The 17217-nt window shown below is 42.1% G+C and overlaps 1 protein-coding gene across 2 annotated transcripts in view; it reads left to right on the top strand.

Moving 5' to 3' along the window:
* The window catches only part of BRINP3 (BMP/retinoic acid inducible neural specific 3), a 255239-nt gene that overhangs the window by 205032 nt on the left and 32990 nt on the right, over window positions 1-17217 (top strand). For both annotated transcript variants that reach the window (XM_033151388.1, XM_033151389.1), the window contains exon 7: window positions 6148-6370. In XM_033151388.1, coding sequence (XP_033007279.1) covers window positions 6148-6370 — 223 coding nt within the window. The remainder of the gene's footprint in view (window positions 1-6147; window positions 6371-17217) is intronic.

Here is a 17217-nt window from a genome sequence, read left to right as displayed (position 1 = left end):
TCCAAGAACGGCCACCTTCCACTTTGTCTTCACGAGATGAATCAGTAAAACACAGACACTCCCAAGCGTTCCTAGCTGAAATGATGTTATTCAATGTAGGACTGGAGTTCAAGTCAATTATCAAATGTTAATTCTTTGTAGCAATAAGCAGACCTTCCCTATCCACTGAAGGAAAAAGAAAAATCCAGAGTAAACAGATGAATCGTCCAGACACCTGGCAGAAGTTCACAAATTAATCCATGCTATGGATTGAGTCTGGTGCAAAGAAAATTCTTAAATCCATTTTTTTTTCTTTGCCACTTCTCAGGCTTACTGGGGCAAATAGATGGTTGGTGGCTGGGAAAGGCTCCAAGACATTCTGAAATAGGGCTTGATACCCTAGATGCATGGATCAAATTGCTAGCATATTAGCAGTGCATCATGGAATCAGTTGCTAACTGTTGACTCCACTCACATAATTATGGGCACCGTAGTTTATATTTCCCAGCAACCCTTAACAAACTACGGTGCCCAGAACTCATTGAGGAGGATAACGTGTTTTAAAGATGTTTTAAAAGTAGAGCTCATGCACTTTCCCTCTCCACTGAACATAGGGGGAGGAAAGTTTGGAGTTTCCATTTATATTGTGTAGCAAACTGCACTTTCCCATTCCATCCAAATATTTGGAAAGTGTAGTGTCAAGAAAATCAGATTTTTTTCTGTTCTGGCCTTCTCCCAAGGCCATTTTTTTTCTGGGTGGAGAAGTGACCTCACAAGAAAGCAGTTTCTTTCTCACTAATTGTACAGGCTTACACGAGTGACGCGGGGCACCCGAGGTCAAGATGGAGCTTCACTAATTGGGTCTGGAGGCCTCTGTGGTGAAATGGCATGTGCACTCAGTTCTGTAGAGTTACATCTTGGGAGATGTCTGATTGTCCAAGGTCATTGCCAGTTGCTATGAACTATGTAAGCTACCCACATTCCTTTTGTGTGATGCCTCACGTCCTAATTTCTGGGGTCCGTCGCTGACATTTCCCCTTGCTTTTCCATTTGCAATTTTCTTCCCGGCATCCATGCTGCTTGCTGTGTTTCTGCTGTATTTTTGCCTGTTGGTGATGTATAGAGTTATTTCTTGTTGGAATTATCTGCATTTGTGCCTTCAATATTTCCCCTTTAAGAAACCGCCACCCATGTTGGACTCCCTTCCCTTCAAGCATTTTTGATCACGGGATCTCATCCATTAGTTCCTTAGATTTTCGAAATCAGCTTTCTTTCTTTCTTTTTTCTACAAACAAGCCTTTATTAAATTTGTGTTTTTTTATGAAAAAGATTCCAAACATAAAACAAAACAAAACATTAAATCTTACATCACACAAATAATAACAGACATAAATTTACAATAGTCTCTTTCAAATTATACATCAAATTTAAAATATGACTTCATATTGATTCTACAACGGTTTTCTTAGTATAATACTCATTTCATTACTCTAACTAATAATTTAATTACTCTCATTCTTACAAACAAACATAAACAACAAAAACAAAATTTTATATAGTTTAAATCTCCCACGTGTGTAACTTAATCTAAGCAAATCATTAGTTCCGTTTTCAAACCTTCTTTTCTTAAATATTCTTCCACATATTTCCATTCTGCTTTTGTTTTCTGTTTTTGTATATCTCTTATTGCCGCTGTCATCCTTGCTAAATTCATATATTCTATTAGCTTAATTTGCCATTCTTGGACTGTTGGTATTTTTTCTCCTTTCCAGGTTTTAGCTATAAGTATCCTAGCTGCGGCACACGCGTACAAAAGGATGCTTTTTCTGTCTTCAGGAATATTCTCAGGGGTCATACTTAATAGAAATATTTCAGGTTTTTTCCCAAATGTGATTTTCAACATTTTTTCCCCAAATTTTCATATATAATTGAAATCAGCTTTCTTAATGCTCAGATTTTGTGTATGACTCCTTGCCTCTGTGTCATGAAACCCATGAGGACACGATCACTTCCTCCCAAGGTTCCTAGTACTTCCACTTTGTCAATCAGTTCTTCCCTGTTGCTGATAGATCCAAGATATTGTAGATTATCCCCTTGTTGCTTCTTCTACCTACTGGGGATGAAATTGCCCACGAGGCAATTGAGGAATTTGTTGGACCTTGCATTCCTGGCAGAGTTTGAGTTCCAAAAGATATCAGGGTAGTTCTAGTTAACTTCCTCTCTTGCCCTCATTCCTGCCTAGGCCCTTAATCACATTCCAAAGCATACCTGTGCATTTTGCTGATTAGAGTACAATAAATTTAATAATCCTTGAACAGTAAGAACTCGTGTTGCAGTTTCACAGCTCATGAAATGTGTCAGTTTAAGATATGAGACAAATACCGCTCCCTCCCTCCGTCGCCTCCTTCCCTCTCTCTCTCTCTTGCAAAGCACTGTGACTTCACGGTAGCCTTATCTCTCATTACTCTGGATACAATGTGATATTCATTAGAAAAGAATACAGGACATGATTTCATTAAGAGTTAGCAAGTTCTCTTCCTAGCAACCTTCCCTCCTGCTCCCACCCCCTCGGTTTTGTACCGCAAGAGAATATAATGCAAGCCTTTCTTATCACATATAAACAGCGCATCGACTTTGTACACTGCATGTTGTTCTTGGACAAGGAAGCGGAGATAGTGAAGGTTCCTTTGGCGCGTCACTGGAATTATGGGATGGCTGAAAGTAGGACACGAGCACAGTAGCGCTTGGAACTTGTACATCATGGCTAGGCTTAGCCTCCATGAAGTTGTCTCACTCCCTTTTAAAGCCATCCATCCAAATTGGTGGCTGTTACTAGATCTTGTGGTAGTTAATTCCATAGTTGAGCTTCCTTGCATTTTTTTTTCTAAACTCAAAAACCTCATTATTATTATTATTAGTAGTAGTAGTAGTAGTAGTAGTAGTAGTAAAGGGACCCCTGACCATTAGGTCCAGTCACGGACGACTCTGGAGTTGTGGCGCTCATCTCGCTTTACTGGCTGAGGGAGCCAGCATACAGCTTCCGGGTCATGTGGCCAGCCGCTTCTGGTGAACCAGAGCAGCACATCGAAATGCCGTTTACCTTCCTGCTGGAGCAGTACCTATTTATCTACTTGCACTTTGACGTGCCTTTGAACTGCTAGGTTGGCAGGAGCAGGGACCGAGCAACGGGAGATCACCCCGTCATGGGGATTCAAACCGCCGACCTTCTGATCGACAAGCCCTAGCTTTGTAGTTCAACCCACAGCGCCATCCGCGTCCCTTTTTTATTATTATTAGGTTGTGACCAATATTTGTGCTACTCAGAGAAGATTCATTTAAAAGAATGAACAACTTAGGCCCATTAATCCCAATGTGTCTACTAGATACAACTCTTCAAATATATAAATAGTCCACTCAGAGCCAGTGTGGTGTAGTGCTTAAGAGTGGTAGGCTTGTAATCTGGTGACCCGGGTTCGCGTCTCCGCTCCTCCACATGCAGCTGCTGGGTGACCTTAGGTTAGTCACACCTCTTTGAAGTCTTTCAGCCCCACTCAACTCACAGAGTGTTTGCTGTGGGGGAGGAAGGGAAAGGAGACTGTTAGCCGCTTTGAGACTCCTTAGGGTAGTGATGAAGCGGGATATCAAATCCAAACTCTTCTTCTTCTTCTCAGATATTCAATTTGTTTCACATACACCTCTTGGTAATCTGGGCTAGCACCAGGATTTGGCATCATCAGGCAAGCTCCAGAAGCGGACCCACAATGAATCCTTGGAGCCTCCTGGCTCTGATGCTACTCTCCTTGCTGTTGCTGTTGCCAGCCTTCTCCAAGCAAGCAAGCAATGAATGAATGAATGAATGAATGGGGGGGGGATTAATTCCCATGAGCCTGTCCCTCTCCCAGAAGGAGAGGAGAGCAAAAGTGGCAGTGGCAACCAGGAGGCAGGCAGAGGTGGGTGGGCTCCGTGTGAATCCTCAGACAGGCTCTTTGCAACAGCCTTGTGAAGGAAGCGAGTCTAATTACCTCTACATCTCTGAGCTTTTTAATTGCTAAAACATTGATAAATCAGGGGGAACTTGTCAAGGAGTCTGGCATTTATAAAAATAAAATAATTCTGCAGTGCAAAATTGACAGCAGTTAAGAGGTTGTGGGTGGAGTGAATAAGGTTTTCTCAAGACTTTGGTGAACGGCACCACATACAGGAAAGAGTGGAAGAAAGAGAGAGAAAAGGGGTGGGCCCCCCACCCACTCTTGGTTCTGGCCCTACTCATTTTTTTGTTCTGGTCCTGCCCTCTTTTGGCTCCAGCTACATCCTCCTGGGAGCCAATGTAGGTCTTTCAAGACCAGTGTTATGTGGTCTTGGTGGACACTCCCAGTCACCAATCTAGCTGCCACATTCTGGATTAGTTGCCGTTAATAATAAGCGAATTCTCCTTCATGGAGAGCACATGTTGTGGTGGGGGCCAACAAGACACCCCTCTGTTGCTGGGCGGGATCATTTAGATGGCCAAGGACAATGATTGGGTTCTGCGGGTTGTTGGGGAGAAGTTTTGATGGACAGCCCAGAGGCTATATATGTTTCAGGCATGCAGCATGTGCCCCTCTTCGCTGCGTGCATCGGATCACCCTCCCTCCCTCCCTATAATTTAGGCGTCTGCGTTGACCTTGCTATGCCTGTCATGGGGTCGTCTGCTTTTGGGGCAGGGGCCTGGTAGGAATTTTTTCATCTGGCTGATTGGCTGGTGCCATTTGATTTTCGCCTACTGTGTAGCAATTAGTCACAACTTGTATGGTTGGCGGTTAGGCTTTGGTTATTAAACTGGTTGGTGGAGGGGTAAGGATTGGCTGTGGCTGCCCCTCCAATGCTGCTGCTGCGCGGGGAATTCTGTTAAAGGAATCCAGGGGCTCACCATGCTTTTGTCCGTACCTCCTGGTCAGGGGCTAGGGCCACACAAGAGCCCCTGGGAACATTAGGGGAGAGGCAAGGGCTAGACCCCCGGCTCCCATTCTCTCCCCCAAAGTGTTTTCCCTTTACTGACTTCTGCAAGGCGGCCCCCACGCGGGGACAGATAGTAGGAACCAATGCCTAAGCAACCACTCACATTTTCTAATTTAATAAAGTTTTGGCCAAAATTATGCCAAAACCTTAAACTTAAATTTCTGTGTGAAGTGTGTGTTATTTGACGGGTGGCTTGGGGACCTCGGCACGCAAACTGCTGCACCGACACCTTGAATTGTTCTCAGAATCGTATTGGGAGGTGGCCAGGGCCCCCAAATTCAGTAGGGTTACTCTACCACATTATGAAGTAGAATCATAGAATTGTAGAGTTGGAAGTGTCGCCTAGTCCATCCCCCTGCAGTGCAGGAATCTTTTGCCCAACGTGGAGTTCCAAGCCATGACCCTGAGATTAAGAGTTTCATGCTCTACCAATTGATCTACAAAGTAATTCTCATTACAACCTGGGAGACATAAGATCTTTCGAAGTGAAGGGAGTAATACTTATGACCATCTCAAGAGGAGAAGGTTACAAGACCATTTTGTACTCAAAATGCCCAAGTGAAAACTTTCCCCAGTACAGAGTTATCGGCGCTGAGTTGCATCAGCCCTTATATTTGAAGGAGGGAGCCATACAGCACAATCCCAGGTATATCTACTCTGACGTAAGCCTCACTGATTATCCTGGGTACTTCCACCCAAGAAAGTGTGGGTAGGGTTGCAAGCCTAATGAAGTTACAGGTGGGTAGCTGTGTTGGTCTGCCATAGTCGAAACAAAATAGGAAATTCTTTCCAGTAGCACCTTAGAGACCAACTGAGTTTGTTCTTGGTATGAGCTTTCGTGTGCATGCACACTTCTTCAGATAGGGTATCAGATAGGGTATCTGAAGAAGTGTGCATGCACACGAAAGCCTAATGAAGCCATGCTCAATTTGTCAAATGTGAAGCAACGGAAATCAGGCCTTTGCACATCTGAAAAAGCTCATGTCACATTAATATTTATGCTGTGTACAACGTTTAAGAATATTGCATTTGCCTGCTGTACTACTGTCCATTAAGGGTGACAAATTAAAGTGATAAAAATGGACACAAGCTAGAAGTGACTGTTGTTTTGCTGCACAAAGGCTCACAGAAGCGTATCTTAAAAGAGTGTTGAATTTTGCCATTTTGCAGATGAATTCAAGTTCTTTATGAAAAGGCTGCCCATGAACTATTTCCTCAACACGTCAGCCATTATGCACTTGTGGACAATGGATTCAAATTTCCAGCATCGCTATGAGCAACTGGAAACCAGCACGAAACAGCTGTTCCTCAAGGCGCAGAAAATTGTCCACAAGCTCTTTAGCCTTAGTAAGAGGTGCCATAAACAGCCACTCATCAGCTTGCCGAGGCAAAGGTAAGAGAAACAAAAGAGAAATTGCAACCAGCCTAGGACAGTGATTGCCAAATGGGGTTAGCTTGTAGAGATGGCGGAAAGTGGTAACAATGTGAGCTACTGCAAACTTGCAAAGATAAGGCTGCATTCCTTCAAAATGCCCTACATGTTTAGGAATCACTGACCTAGCGTGCTGTTTTGACACTGAAGGGTTTTTCACATGGATAGACATGGCAACAGTTTCCAGTATTAATCCTCCATCTTGATGGCATATTGAGGGAATGGCTGATACCTTACCTGGCCATATGATGCATGGAGGGGAGCATTCATTGTGGAATTTTTAGTGACATATCCATGACCGACATAAGATGCACAACGTGTTCCCCAGCGCTCTCACAGATATCAGGGGGAGAGAGTTGGAAGAGAAGCCATCTCAATTTTCCAATCTCACCAACTCACCATTTGGGGGCTCTGCAGATTTTACAGCTCTGCATCCTCACTTTTAGACTGCTTTCCCAATCATCCATTTGGGAGACTGTAAGGTAATGAGACTGGGGATATCATTCTCTCCTGTTTCTTTGGTGAATTTGAACAGCTAGGAGCTGCCCAGTGGTTTGCAACCAGCTTCTGAAAAGTTGGGATCGTGTAAATCAGCCTTCTGAAGTATAATACGAATGACTGGGACAAATCCAAAAAATGCCTTTTTTCTAATGCCTTTACTTGTGTATATTCCGCAAGTCAACAGACACTATGGGTGCATAACATGGGCATGCGGGAAAATGTCAGAGTCTCTTTGATAGTGATTTTACATCATTACTAAACAAAGGTATCGCCAATATCATAATGGTGTTTGTATCAGAGTATACCCAGAGGGTGTGACTCTATTCTACTGCTGAACTGCGTAAATTGTCAAAATGAGAGATTACAATTTGCCCACCATTCTAAAGCAGCAATCCTAAATAAATCCTAAGCAAGCAGTGGGGGAAGGGAGAGATCTTATGTCAGAGCTGTGCTTAAAGTCTGGCCCTACTCTCCTCCCTACACAGTTATGCCCTATGCATGAGTAATGTGTGGATGGCACTATCGCTGAAAGCTTTCTGTCTCAGGATGATAATCTACACACTACGGGTGCTGACTGTGGGTGTGCTCTGCCCGGTGTGCTCAGTGTGATAACTTCTTTGTTTTAGCAAGCCTACCCAGACATATAATTTAGTCGTGTATATTTGTTTTCAATATGTTTTCTGATTTTATCCATATTTTGTTGACAACTATTTTAGGTATACTTGTTTTTTTAAAAACAACAACAACAAAAACCAGGAAAAATGTTTTTCTGATTTAAGCAGTCTATAAATATATAAGAAATAATGCAAACTTGAGAGTTACAGTGGCACGCATCATGTAGGAATTATGTTTGATTTTTGCCTCTCAGTTGCTCCGGGATGATGTGACCCCCCCCCCTTTAACCATTAAAAGCTCTTACGCTCCATGCTGAAAGCATGGCCAGCACATCTCAGGTTAACTCAAGTCTAACAATGAGGGGTTACCGCATTCAGAAAATGTTATCCCTTGGCCTTGACGAGGAGGGAATGGACCATGGCAAATCACTGGTGCGGGATGTTAGAATGCACTAAATCCTGCCTGCAACCACAGACAAATATATTGAATATAGAACAGGCAAGTCAGACATAAGTGACTGTGATAAATTATGCCAAGGCTGGCTCGCCGATGAGGAAAGGTGAGATGATCGCTTCAGGCAGCAAGATCCACAGGGGCAGCAGATCCTGATGTTGATCTGTATCTCCGCCCCCTGTTCCCGATGTAGATCTACACTCAGCCCTTCTTCCCTGGCAGTGGGGGGCACCATTTGGGGGCTCAACTGAGGTGCCATAATGTCTTGGACCAGCCCTGCATTATGCATTCATAAACCTGACGTCACTGGCTCTTCCAGTTGTAGAACAGGCATGATGTCTTTTCCTGTGGCTAACAAGGGCTGAGATTGTCCTTGTGTGTTGGGAGATCTGACTTTGCTGCCAAATGCAATGCCTGGCTTGTAGAAGACACATCCTGGAAATCCCAGTCCATGTGGCAACCATAGTTTGTGGTCTAACTATTGGCTGTGATGGTACGTTTGGGGATGCGGGTGGCGCTGTGGTCTAAACCACTGAGCCTCTTGGGCTTGCCGGATCAGAACGTCAGCGGTTTGAATCCCCTCCCGTTGCTCTGTCCCAGCTCCTGCCAACCTAGCAGTTGGAAAGCACACCAGTGCAAGTAGATAAATAGGTACTGCTGTGGCGGGAAGGTAAACGGCATTTCCAATCACTTCTGGTTTCCGTTGTGCCAGAAGTGGCTTAGTCATGCTGGCCACATGACCCAGAAAGCTGTTTGTGGACAAACGCTGGCTCCCTCATCCTGAAAGCAAAATGAGCGCCCCAACCCCATAGTCACCTTTGACTGGACTTAAACATCCAGGGGTCCTTTACCTTTTTTTACTTTACTTTTTGATCCCCCGGAGGCTCCTTTGCACATACAGGTCACCACTTGCCATTGCCAAGGCCATTAGAATGAATGAATATGCATGGATAAACCAACCCTTAAAGGGAGCAAAAAGAACTCAAAGAAGAACTCATGTCTATTCAAGCTTATATTAAATGGGATGATTGGTTATCAATATTGGTTTATCTATTTCCCTTCCTATGAAACAACTTGAAGCCATTAGCAATGATAACATCAACAATTAAAAAACATATAAAACAATTTCAGATATGAAAACGAGTAAGCAACACCACTTGTAGAATCATCTCGTATAAAACAATTCAGTTCCAGTGAAGTTACAGAACAGGATAAAAATCCCAACTTAGCAAGGCTTGTTGAAAACAGAAGGCATTAAATAGGTGCTAGAAAGAGAACAGAGACAGTGCCTGTCTGATATTTAACAGGGAGATCCAAAGGTTAGGTGCTGCCACACTAGAAGTCCAACTCTTTCGTCATAGTCAAAACAAAATAAATTAAAAAAATTCTTTCCAGTAGCACCTTAGAGACCAACTAAGTTTGTTCTTGGTATGAGCTTTCATGTGCATGCACACTTCTTCTTCAGAAGAAGTGTGCATGCACACAAAAGCTCATACCAAGAACAAACTTAGTTAGTCTCTAAGGTGCTACTGGAAAGAATCTTTCATCATACAGAGTGGACTTCCGAATTAGATGGTATCTGCAAGACTCCATCACCTGCAGAGTGCAAGATATAGAAGGGGAAATATGATATTTCAGACATCCTGGTCCCAAGCTCTCTAGGGCTATGAACACCAGGATAGGCACCTTGAACTTAGCCTGGTATTCCCAGCCATATTTTCGTCTTGGTGCTTTTCCACCCATGTGTGTGTGTGTGTGTGTGTGTGTGTGTAGCTCTTTGCTCTATGCGCTTATCACTAAATTGCTCCCTCAGAATTGTATAAGAAAGGAAAGGGGGGGAATCTAAAATAGAGGAATATATAAAAAAACAGTAATCTGCCAAAAATAAAAGAGGAACAAACAATGATCTTAAATAGTCAAGTAACAGCTCAAGAAGTCTTAGAGGCAATAAATTGGACAAAGAGTGGTAAGTCTCCAGGACCAGATGGACTAACGCCAAAATACTATAAAAAGCTGAGTGAACAATTAGTAAACCCATTGAAAGATCAGATGAATGAGACTTTAAGAGAAATCCCAGGAACACGGAAGGTAGCTTATATAGCAGTGATTCCAAAACAAGATTCGGATTCAATGCAAATTAAAAACTACAGGCCTATCTCATTATTAAATAATGATTATAAATTATTTGCAGAGATCTTAGCTCCCTTCCAGGACCACATTCCACATTGCTCCGAAATCTTGATTTGATTTTAACAAGTTGGGGTTGGGGCATATGCTGCAGTTCATTTTGGGGTCTCGTCTGCTATAATGCCATCTCCTTAGATTAGCTTGTCAGCGTTTCCTTTGGTTCCAAGATGTGAAAAGAAAGTCTGTTTGGGAACCTGGTGAAATACACCCAAGGCTTCCTTACCATATAATTCCAAGCTGTAATACCTTCCAGATGGATTTCTCTAATTATAGTATATCCCCGAAGAGAAGAACAATGATGGCTTTTAAGTTATGAAGGGTGACTTTAAAAATGCATTATGATGAAGTGACAGATCCTCCGCCCTCCAGAAGCGTTTTACTCATTGATAGAAGGTCCATAAATCATGGACACGGCACTTCTCCTAAATTATCTGTAGTGCAGATTTCCCAGATTCAGTTGGTCATTTTCCAAAGGTATTAAAAGAAGAAGAAGCCAACAGCCTAGACTGTTCTCTTCTTTTACAACCATGCTGTCATTAGGATTCCATCCAGCATCCATTGAAGCTGAGGGGAGCCATAGTAAATAGAATATTCACTGAAACTATGCCAAGGCAAAATATGATTCACTATACCAACAGTTATTCACCAGAGGGACAGATTGCTGTCTTATGGCAACCATAAATTCAAATCAAGAGCATAATTTTTCTTATAGAAAATGGAGAATGCTTGAAATGCCTAGAATAAATCATATAGATTTTATGAGAATCTTGCAGTATATGCTATGGGTACCTTAGCCCCCTCTTCTGTCTCCCCGCCAAGGCATTATCAGGCTGATCCTATGCAGAATTGCACAGCCTAAGTATTCCGATTTCAACTGTGCCTCTGACTGCATGAGATTGGGCCGTACAGTGTCAGATTACTGCAGTAGTAACAAAGAAAACCTCATGGTTAAGTCACTGGTCCCTCCTGCACTACCGTATTCTAGTCTTGTGGGCTGTCGATCTCCACTATCTCAGAAAGGAGTCCTGACCAGCCCTGCTACCTGAGATCTTTTAATATGAGACATCAAACCAGGGATTGAACCTGGAACCTTCTGCATGCAAGGCATTATGCACATTCCATTGAGCAGTGGTCCTTTTGCAAACTCCTCTGCAGATTTTCTCTTCCCCATCCCCTTCCCATAAATAATGTGGTCAGCTTTCATGACTCATGGAATAACCGTAGTTTCCATGTACAGTATTACCTTGGGTGTCGAATGCCTTGGTACTCCCGAACGATCGAAACCCAGAAGTGAGTGTTCCGGTTTTCCGAACATTTTTTTTTTTTTTGGCTTCTGCTATTGTTTCCAGCTCACCTGTGCAATCGGAAGCCAATCAGAAGCCGTGCCTTGGTTTCCGAACATTTTGGAAGTCGAACGGACTTCCGGAACGCATTCTGTTTGAAAACCAAGGTATGACTGTGATCTCAGGAGACGACTTCTTCTTCTTCTTCTTCTTCTTCTTCTTCTTCTTCTTCTTCTTCTTGTCATCTCCTCCTTCTCCTCCTCCTCCGTAGTATATCAGATATATCAAGGTGTTAGCTTGCCTTCAATAGAGTCAATTTATGCTACCCGAGTTAGGAAGAGAGCAGAGAGAATTGTAGCAGATCCTTTACATCCCGGTCATCATCTGCTTGATTTACTACCATCTGGACGTCGCTACAGGACTTCATATACAAAATCAGCCAGACACAAGAATAGTTTTTTCCCTTGTGCCATTAAATTGTTAAATTCGTAGTTGTATAGCTTAAGGGGAGGTAAAATATGGGTGGGGTTTCTTTGCTTCTTTGTATTGTGAGAGGAACAGTGTCTGTATGTTTACATTGCAATGTAGCCGAAACAAATTCCAAGTATGTTGGAAAATGTACTTGGCCAATAATAAATTATTCCTTATTCCTTATTCCTTATAAGAATCAAATGAGCAGGAAGCATCCTTAAAAAACATCATTAAAAATATCTGAAGGAAGGGAAGTGTGTTTCCACTAAAACAGGATACATGGTTTCCCAAACTTGGGACTCCAGCTGCTTTTGGACTACGATTTCCCTCATCCTTGACTACTGGTCCTGCTACCTAGGGATTATAAGAGTTGTAGTCCAAAAATGGCTAGAGACCCAAGTTTGGGAAACCCTGTACTCAAAGAAGCGACACAAGGAAGTGATGATCCTATTGTGTAGGGTATTCTGGCTCCCATATAGACACACTTGTGCATAATCATCTAGAAATCCACAGTGAGAGTCAGCTGTGGTACAAATGCTCCCGTATACAAATACATGTGCACCATGTGCTTGTAAATTAAATGGGTCAACAGAACTCACCCTGATCCATTTCTGCTACAATTTGTTTGAAATCGTGAAGGATGCTTGGAATCCAATTCTTGAAAGGGCACCAAGGACTCTTTGTGTGAAGTTTCTTGTCACTTCAGAGAGCTGCAATTCCCAGGGCTCTTTGGTTTGTGGCCATTAACATTAAACAGGCTTTAAACTGCTTTAAATTTGCAATGTAAACACGTCTGAGTCTTCTATTTGTTAAGGGATTTTCTACTCTCGATTCATTTAGAGAATTGACCTTTTTTTTGTAATGATGTAACCTTTGAGCTGAGAGAACAGGGAAAAAGGGAGACTGCTTTTTGCATGAGATACCAGAAATACAATGAGAGTCATAGTAGGGTAGACTATGGCCAAGTGACCTTGTATGTCTGCTCAATCTGCTGGCCACATGCCTAACTGATGATGAGCAACTTCAAGGCCTTGGTTCTTTCTCCTTTAAGTTCTTTATTTTAAAATCAGGTATAGACCAGACAGTGCTTTAAATAGAGCTCACTTCAAGAAGAGTGCATGCGTATGGGACCAATGGCCCTCTCAGGGCCGGATTTAAGTTTGATGAGGCCCTAAGCTCCTGAAGGTAATGGGGCCCTTTATATGTGATATTTTAGGGAGCAGGCTAGCAGGCGGGGCCCATTACTTACATCATAGGAGCCTACACAACACAAAACACTGTTGCTGTATGTAGGTTTTATTTTATTTGTTTTTTATCTTATATTTTGAAGATAGGAGTGCCTGGGGTCCTCTGGTCTATGGGGTCACAAAGAGTCAGACATGACTAGACAACTAAACAACAAATCTTACATTTTGGAAATGTACATCCAGTTTTGTTTTCCTTTAAAATAAATTGGGGCCCCCAAGACAGTGGGGCCCTAAGCTATAGCTTTCAGGTGAAACTCGAAAAAAATAGAATATCATGGAAAGGATCATTTCTTTCAGTAATTCAACTTAAAAGTGAAACTAATATATGAGATAGACTCATGACATGCAAAGCAAGATATGTCAAGCCTTTATTTGTTATAATTGTGATGATTATGGTGTACAGATGATGAGAACCCCAAATTAACAATTTCAGCTTTGGGGTTTCCATCAGCTGTATGCCATAATCATCACAATTATAACAAACAAAGGCTTGACATATCTCTCTTTGCATATCATGAGTCTATCTCATATATTAAACTCCAGTAGCTAATGAAAACAATTGCTTACATAAATGGACTTTTCCACGATATTCTAATTTTTCGAGTTTCACCTGTATATGTAAATCTGGCACTGCGCCATCCTAATGTGGCTAGACTCCAAAATCCCATAATCTTCTTGCCTGCATCATCATAAGGATCATTTGGTACAGAGGTGATTTTTATATATGATGGGTATATCCAGAACATCAGACATAATACCTATGGAAATAATACCATCAATCATAAGATTCGTCTAGCCTATAAAGTAATGGTGTGTGTGGTTTTTTTTTTTTTAATTGGAAAGATACCTTTTAGGCATTTCCCAAGTTTTCACTGTAAAGGTATTTAATTATACAAATGAACTCATAAGAAGTTCCATTGAATCAAGTCACTCCTACCTGTGTCATCTAAGCAGTGTGAGAGAGCATCTCCCAGCTGATTTACAAACTTGGATACACAAAGAACTTACACCTGAAATATGTGACTGGTAAATGGAAATGCAGCTATTTGTTCACTAAGCTCCTGCACTAAATTATCTCCCTTCAATTGAAATGATTTTTTTTTCAATTTTCAGTGGCTTAGAATTAATCCCAGTATGCAGACAGGTGCATTTTGTTCCATGTAAATAAACTTCTTAGCCTCCCTTTGTCTTTGTATCATACATAGAATTTATATGGTCACTTTATACTTCAAAAAATCAGCCTGCATTGAAAGAAATAATCATAATCTTGAATTAACTGGAAAGTTTTGCAGTCTTTTATAGCATCCGAGCAGCACACAATTTATATTCATTCAATCATCTGGCTTTTCATTTTCATTTTACAATGTAGAAGGCAAAGTAACATTTGTGGGCTGTCAGATCTGGAGGAAGATTTGCAATCAAATGCAGTTTTCTGTATTTGACAGTGATCGTGCAAGTCTAAAATTCCATATGGAGCTTTAATGGGAGGGAAGAATAAGCAAAACGAAGTATCTTCTGTACGTACTAGTTTTGATATTTTAATATTCATGCGCAGAGGAATAAGCTCCCATCCCTTCAATGTCCCTCTGTATTGAATATTATAAGAACGTTGCAGTGGTAGTTCTGGTGAAATCTCAAGCAGTGATTAGTCGACCTGCTGTGATGTCACAGAGGTGCAAAAAGTGCAGAAGGGCTGCTATTGACTAAGTTGTGTTTATCCTCCCAGAGAAGTAGATGGCAGGCAGACTGGTATGGTAGTTGTTACAGGTAGGTAGCCGTGTTGGTCTGCCATAGTCAAAACAATAATAATACTAATAATAATAATAATAATAAAATCCTTCCAGTAGCACCTTAGAGACCAACTAAGTTTGTTCTTGGTATGAGCTTTCGTGTGCATGCACACTTCTTCAGATACCTCCAGTTACAGTTAGGTAGCCATGTTGGTCTGCCATAGTCAAAACAAAACAAAATAAAAGATTCCTTCCAGTAGCACCTTAGAGACCAACTACGTTTGTTCTTGGTTTCTGAAGAAGTGTCCTCCTGTCCCTCTCTTCCTCGAGAGGAGTACCTCTCTCTCCTTGCTCTTCCCAAGGAATACCTCACCCCTAATTTTGTCCCCTGCTCATCTTGCTGGGTTTCCCCAGCCACTCTTTAAAAAGGTCCTTATGAAGATTCACCAGAACTTTAGCATGAATTTACCCTAGCATACATGATTACTTTGTGCAGTTTTCCTTTAGATGCACATTTCTGCAAGCAATTTTCTCTAATAAAATTCATTTCCTATGGGGAAATTATTTTCCCCATAGGAAATGCATTCTATTATTTTCCCCATAGACCCTTATTTTTAGGCAAACTTAAAATATACATTGTACAGATTATCTGAAAGACCAGCACCACAAAATTCAGAGAAATGCAAATTTCAAAAGGATAGCAACATTTCCGCTGACGTATTGTTTAGAGCTGCAAATGAGCATTAGACTTCCTCATTAAAATATGAACCAAAGCAAATTTCTCCCCCAATCCTTGCTTGGTGGCACTAAGGGCAAAGGAATGGTCTGCCCTTCTCAGATATGGAAGCAAAGGGTCTTTCCTAGATGGCCACACAGAGGTGAACAGTCACCCGCACAGTTTCTCCATCCATATTCCAAGCATTTGGTGGGTTATTTTGCTAGATCTGAATAATGTCTGATAGACTTATTAAATATACATATTGAATTATTAGAATGCTGAGCAAACTAATGTCTACATTACTTTTTTTAAAAAAAAGACATTTGCTGAATGCATTCTTTATAATCTTTTGCTTTCGTATATCTGCAAGTGCCTTGGCTAATTCCCTTTGGAAGGAACTGCAAATATTTTCCCATGAAGAAAATACATTTGTAAAGGCATTTGGGTCTCTTCTATCACCCTCATCTCGTGAATGCATATTTACAAAAAGGCTTTTTTAATCTATTTAAAACACAATGACGGAGTAAGTCAAGAATGGAAATGGTCTAAGTTGGCTTGTGATTTGTCAGTTTGCATGGAGTTTTAATCAACGGAGGCTCTGTCTGTGCTAGCTAACTGCCCCTTATTGAAATACATAAGATCGCAAGCAAAGAAGTGCAGACAAGCAAACGCTAGGGGTGAGCAAGGGTTACTGAAGTGAAGTCTAATAAAAACATTCATAATTAGCATTGATGCTGTGTTTCCAGTTTTTCCAAACATTTCAATCCATCTCCGCAATGCTTACAGCAGCACCATAAGTTTGATTAACACATGGGGGGGGGATGGGACTAAGCGGGTGAGGAGAGTTGGAGAGAGGAAAAACAATGGCTTTGTCTAAGGCCATGCAGTGAGTTGCAGTTGAGATGAGATTTGTACCAGAGACATCCTGGCTCACCTTTGTGTGGCTATATCCCTCCCTCCCAGGTGAATAATGACACAGGACACATTGTATCGAATTAAATGGGCGTAAAGGCCACAACTTTATTGGTTACGGATGTTGAGCGGTATTGGCTTAGGCATTGGATCCTAACCACTATATCTGACCCCCAACCCGAGTGTTGGAGGTCCGTGAAGGGTTAACCATCAAGGGCAGCACCCCTGACACTTATCAAGGGGAACTGCCCCCGTGATCACCGTTGGGGCGTGCCTTAGGCCCTAACCTCCCTAGGCTTCGGACGGGACCATGCCCCAGAAACCTTTAATGGAATACACTTCCAATGAGGGGCAGGTGATGGTGCTACCTCCCCTTTTAAACCTCTATTGATGTTATCCAATGCCTAACCGCCAAAACCAAAGTTGTGACGAATTGCTACGAGGTAGGTGAAAAAACCCGATTTGGCTAGTCCAATGGGAAAAAGTCCTACCAGGCCCCCCAGCCAAGTGAGGCGACCAACCGAAGTCCATAGCAAGGTCAATAGCTAACCTAGCTAACCTAAAGAGTGGGTGGGCGGGAGAACCGATGCAGCTGGGGGTAATGAAGGAGAGTGGGAAGGATTCCCGCTGTCTCCCAGTTAAAGGGTCGCTGGCCCCTCCCCTCAGCCGACCGGATTGGTCAGCCAGTGGG

Source organism: Lacerta agilis, chromosome 6 (assembly GCF_009819535.1).
Source record: "Lacerta agilis isolate rLacAgi1 chromosome 6, rLacAgi1.pri, whole genome shotgun sequence".
Lineage (NCBI taxonomy): Eukaryota > Metazoa > Chordata > Lepidosauria > Squamata > Lacertidae > Lacerta > Lacerta agilis.
This window is presented reverse-complemented; position numbering and strand designations above follow the sequence as displayed.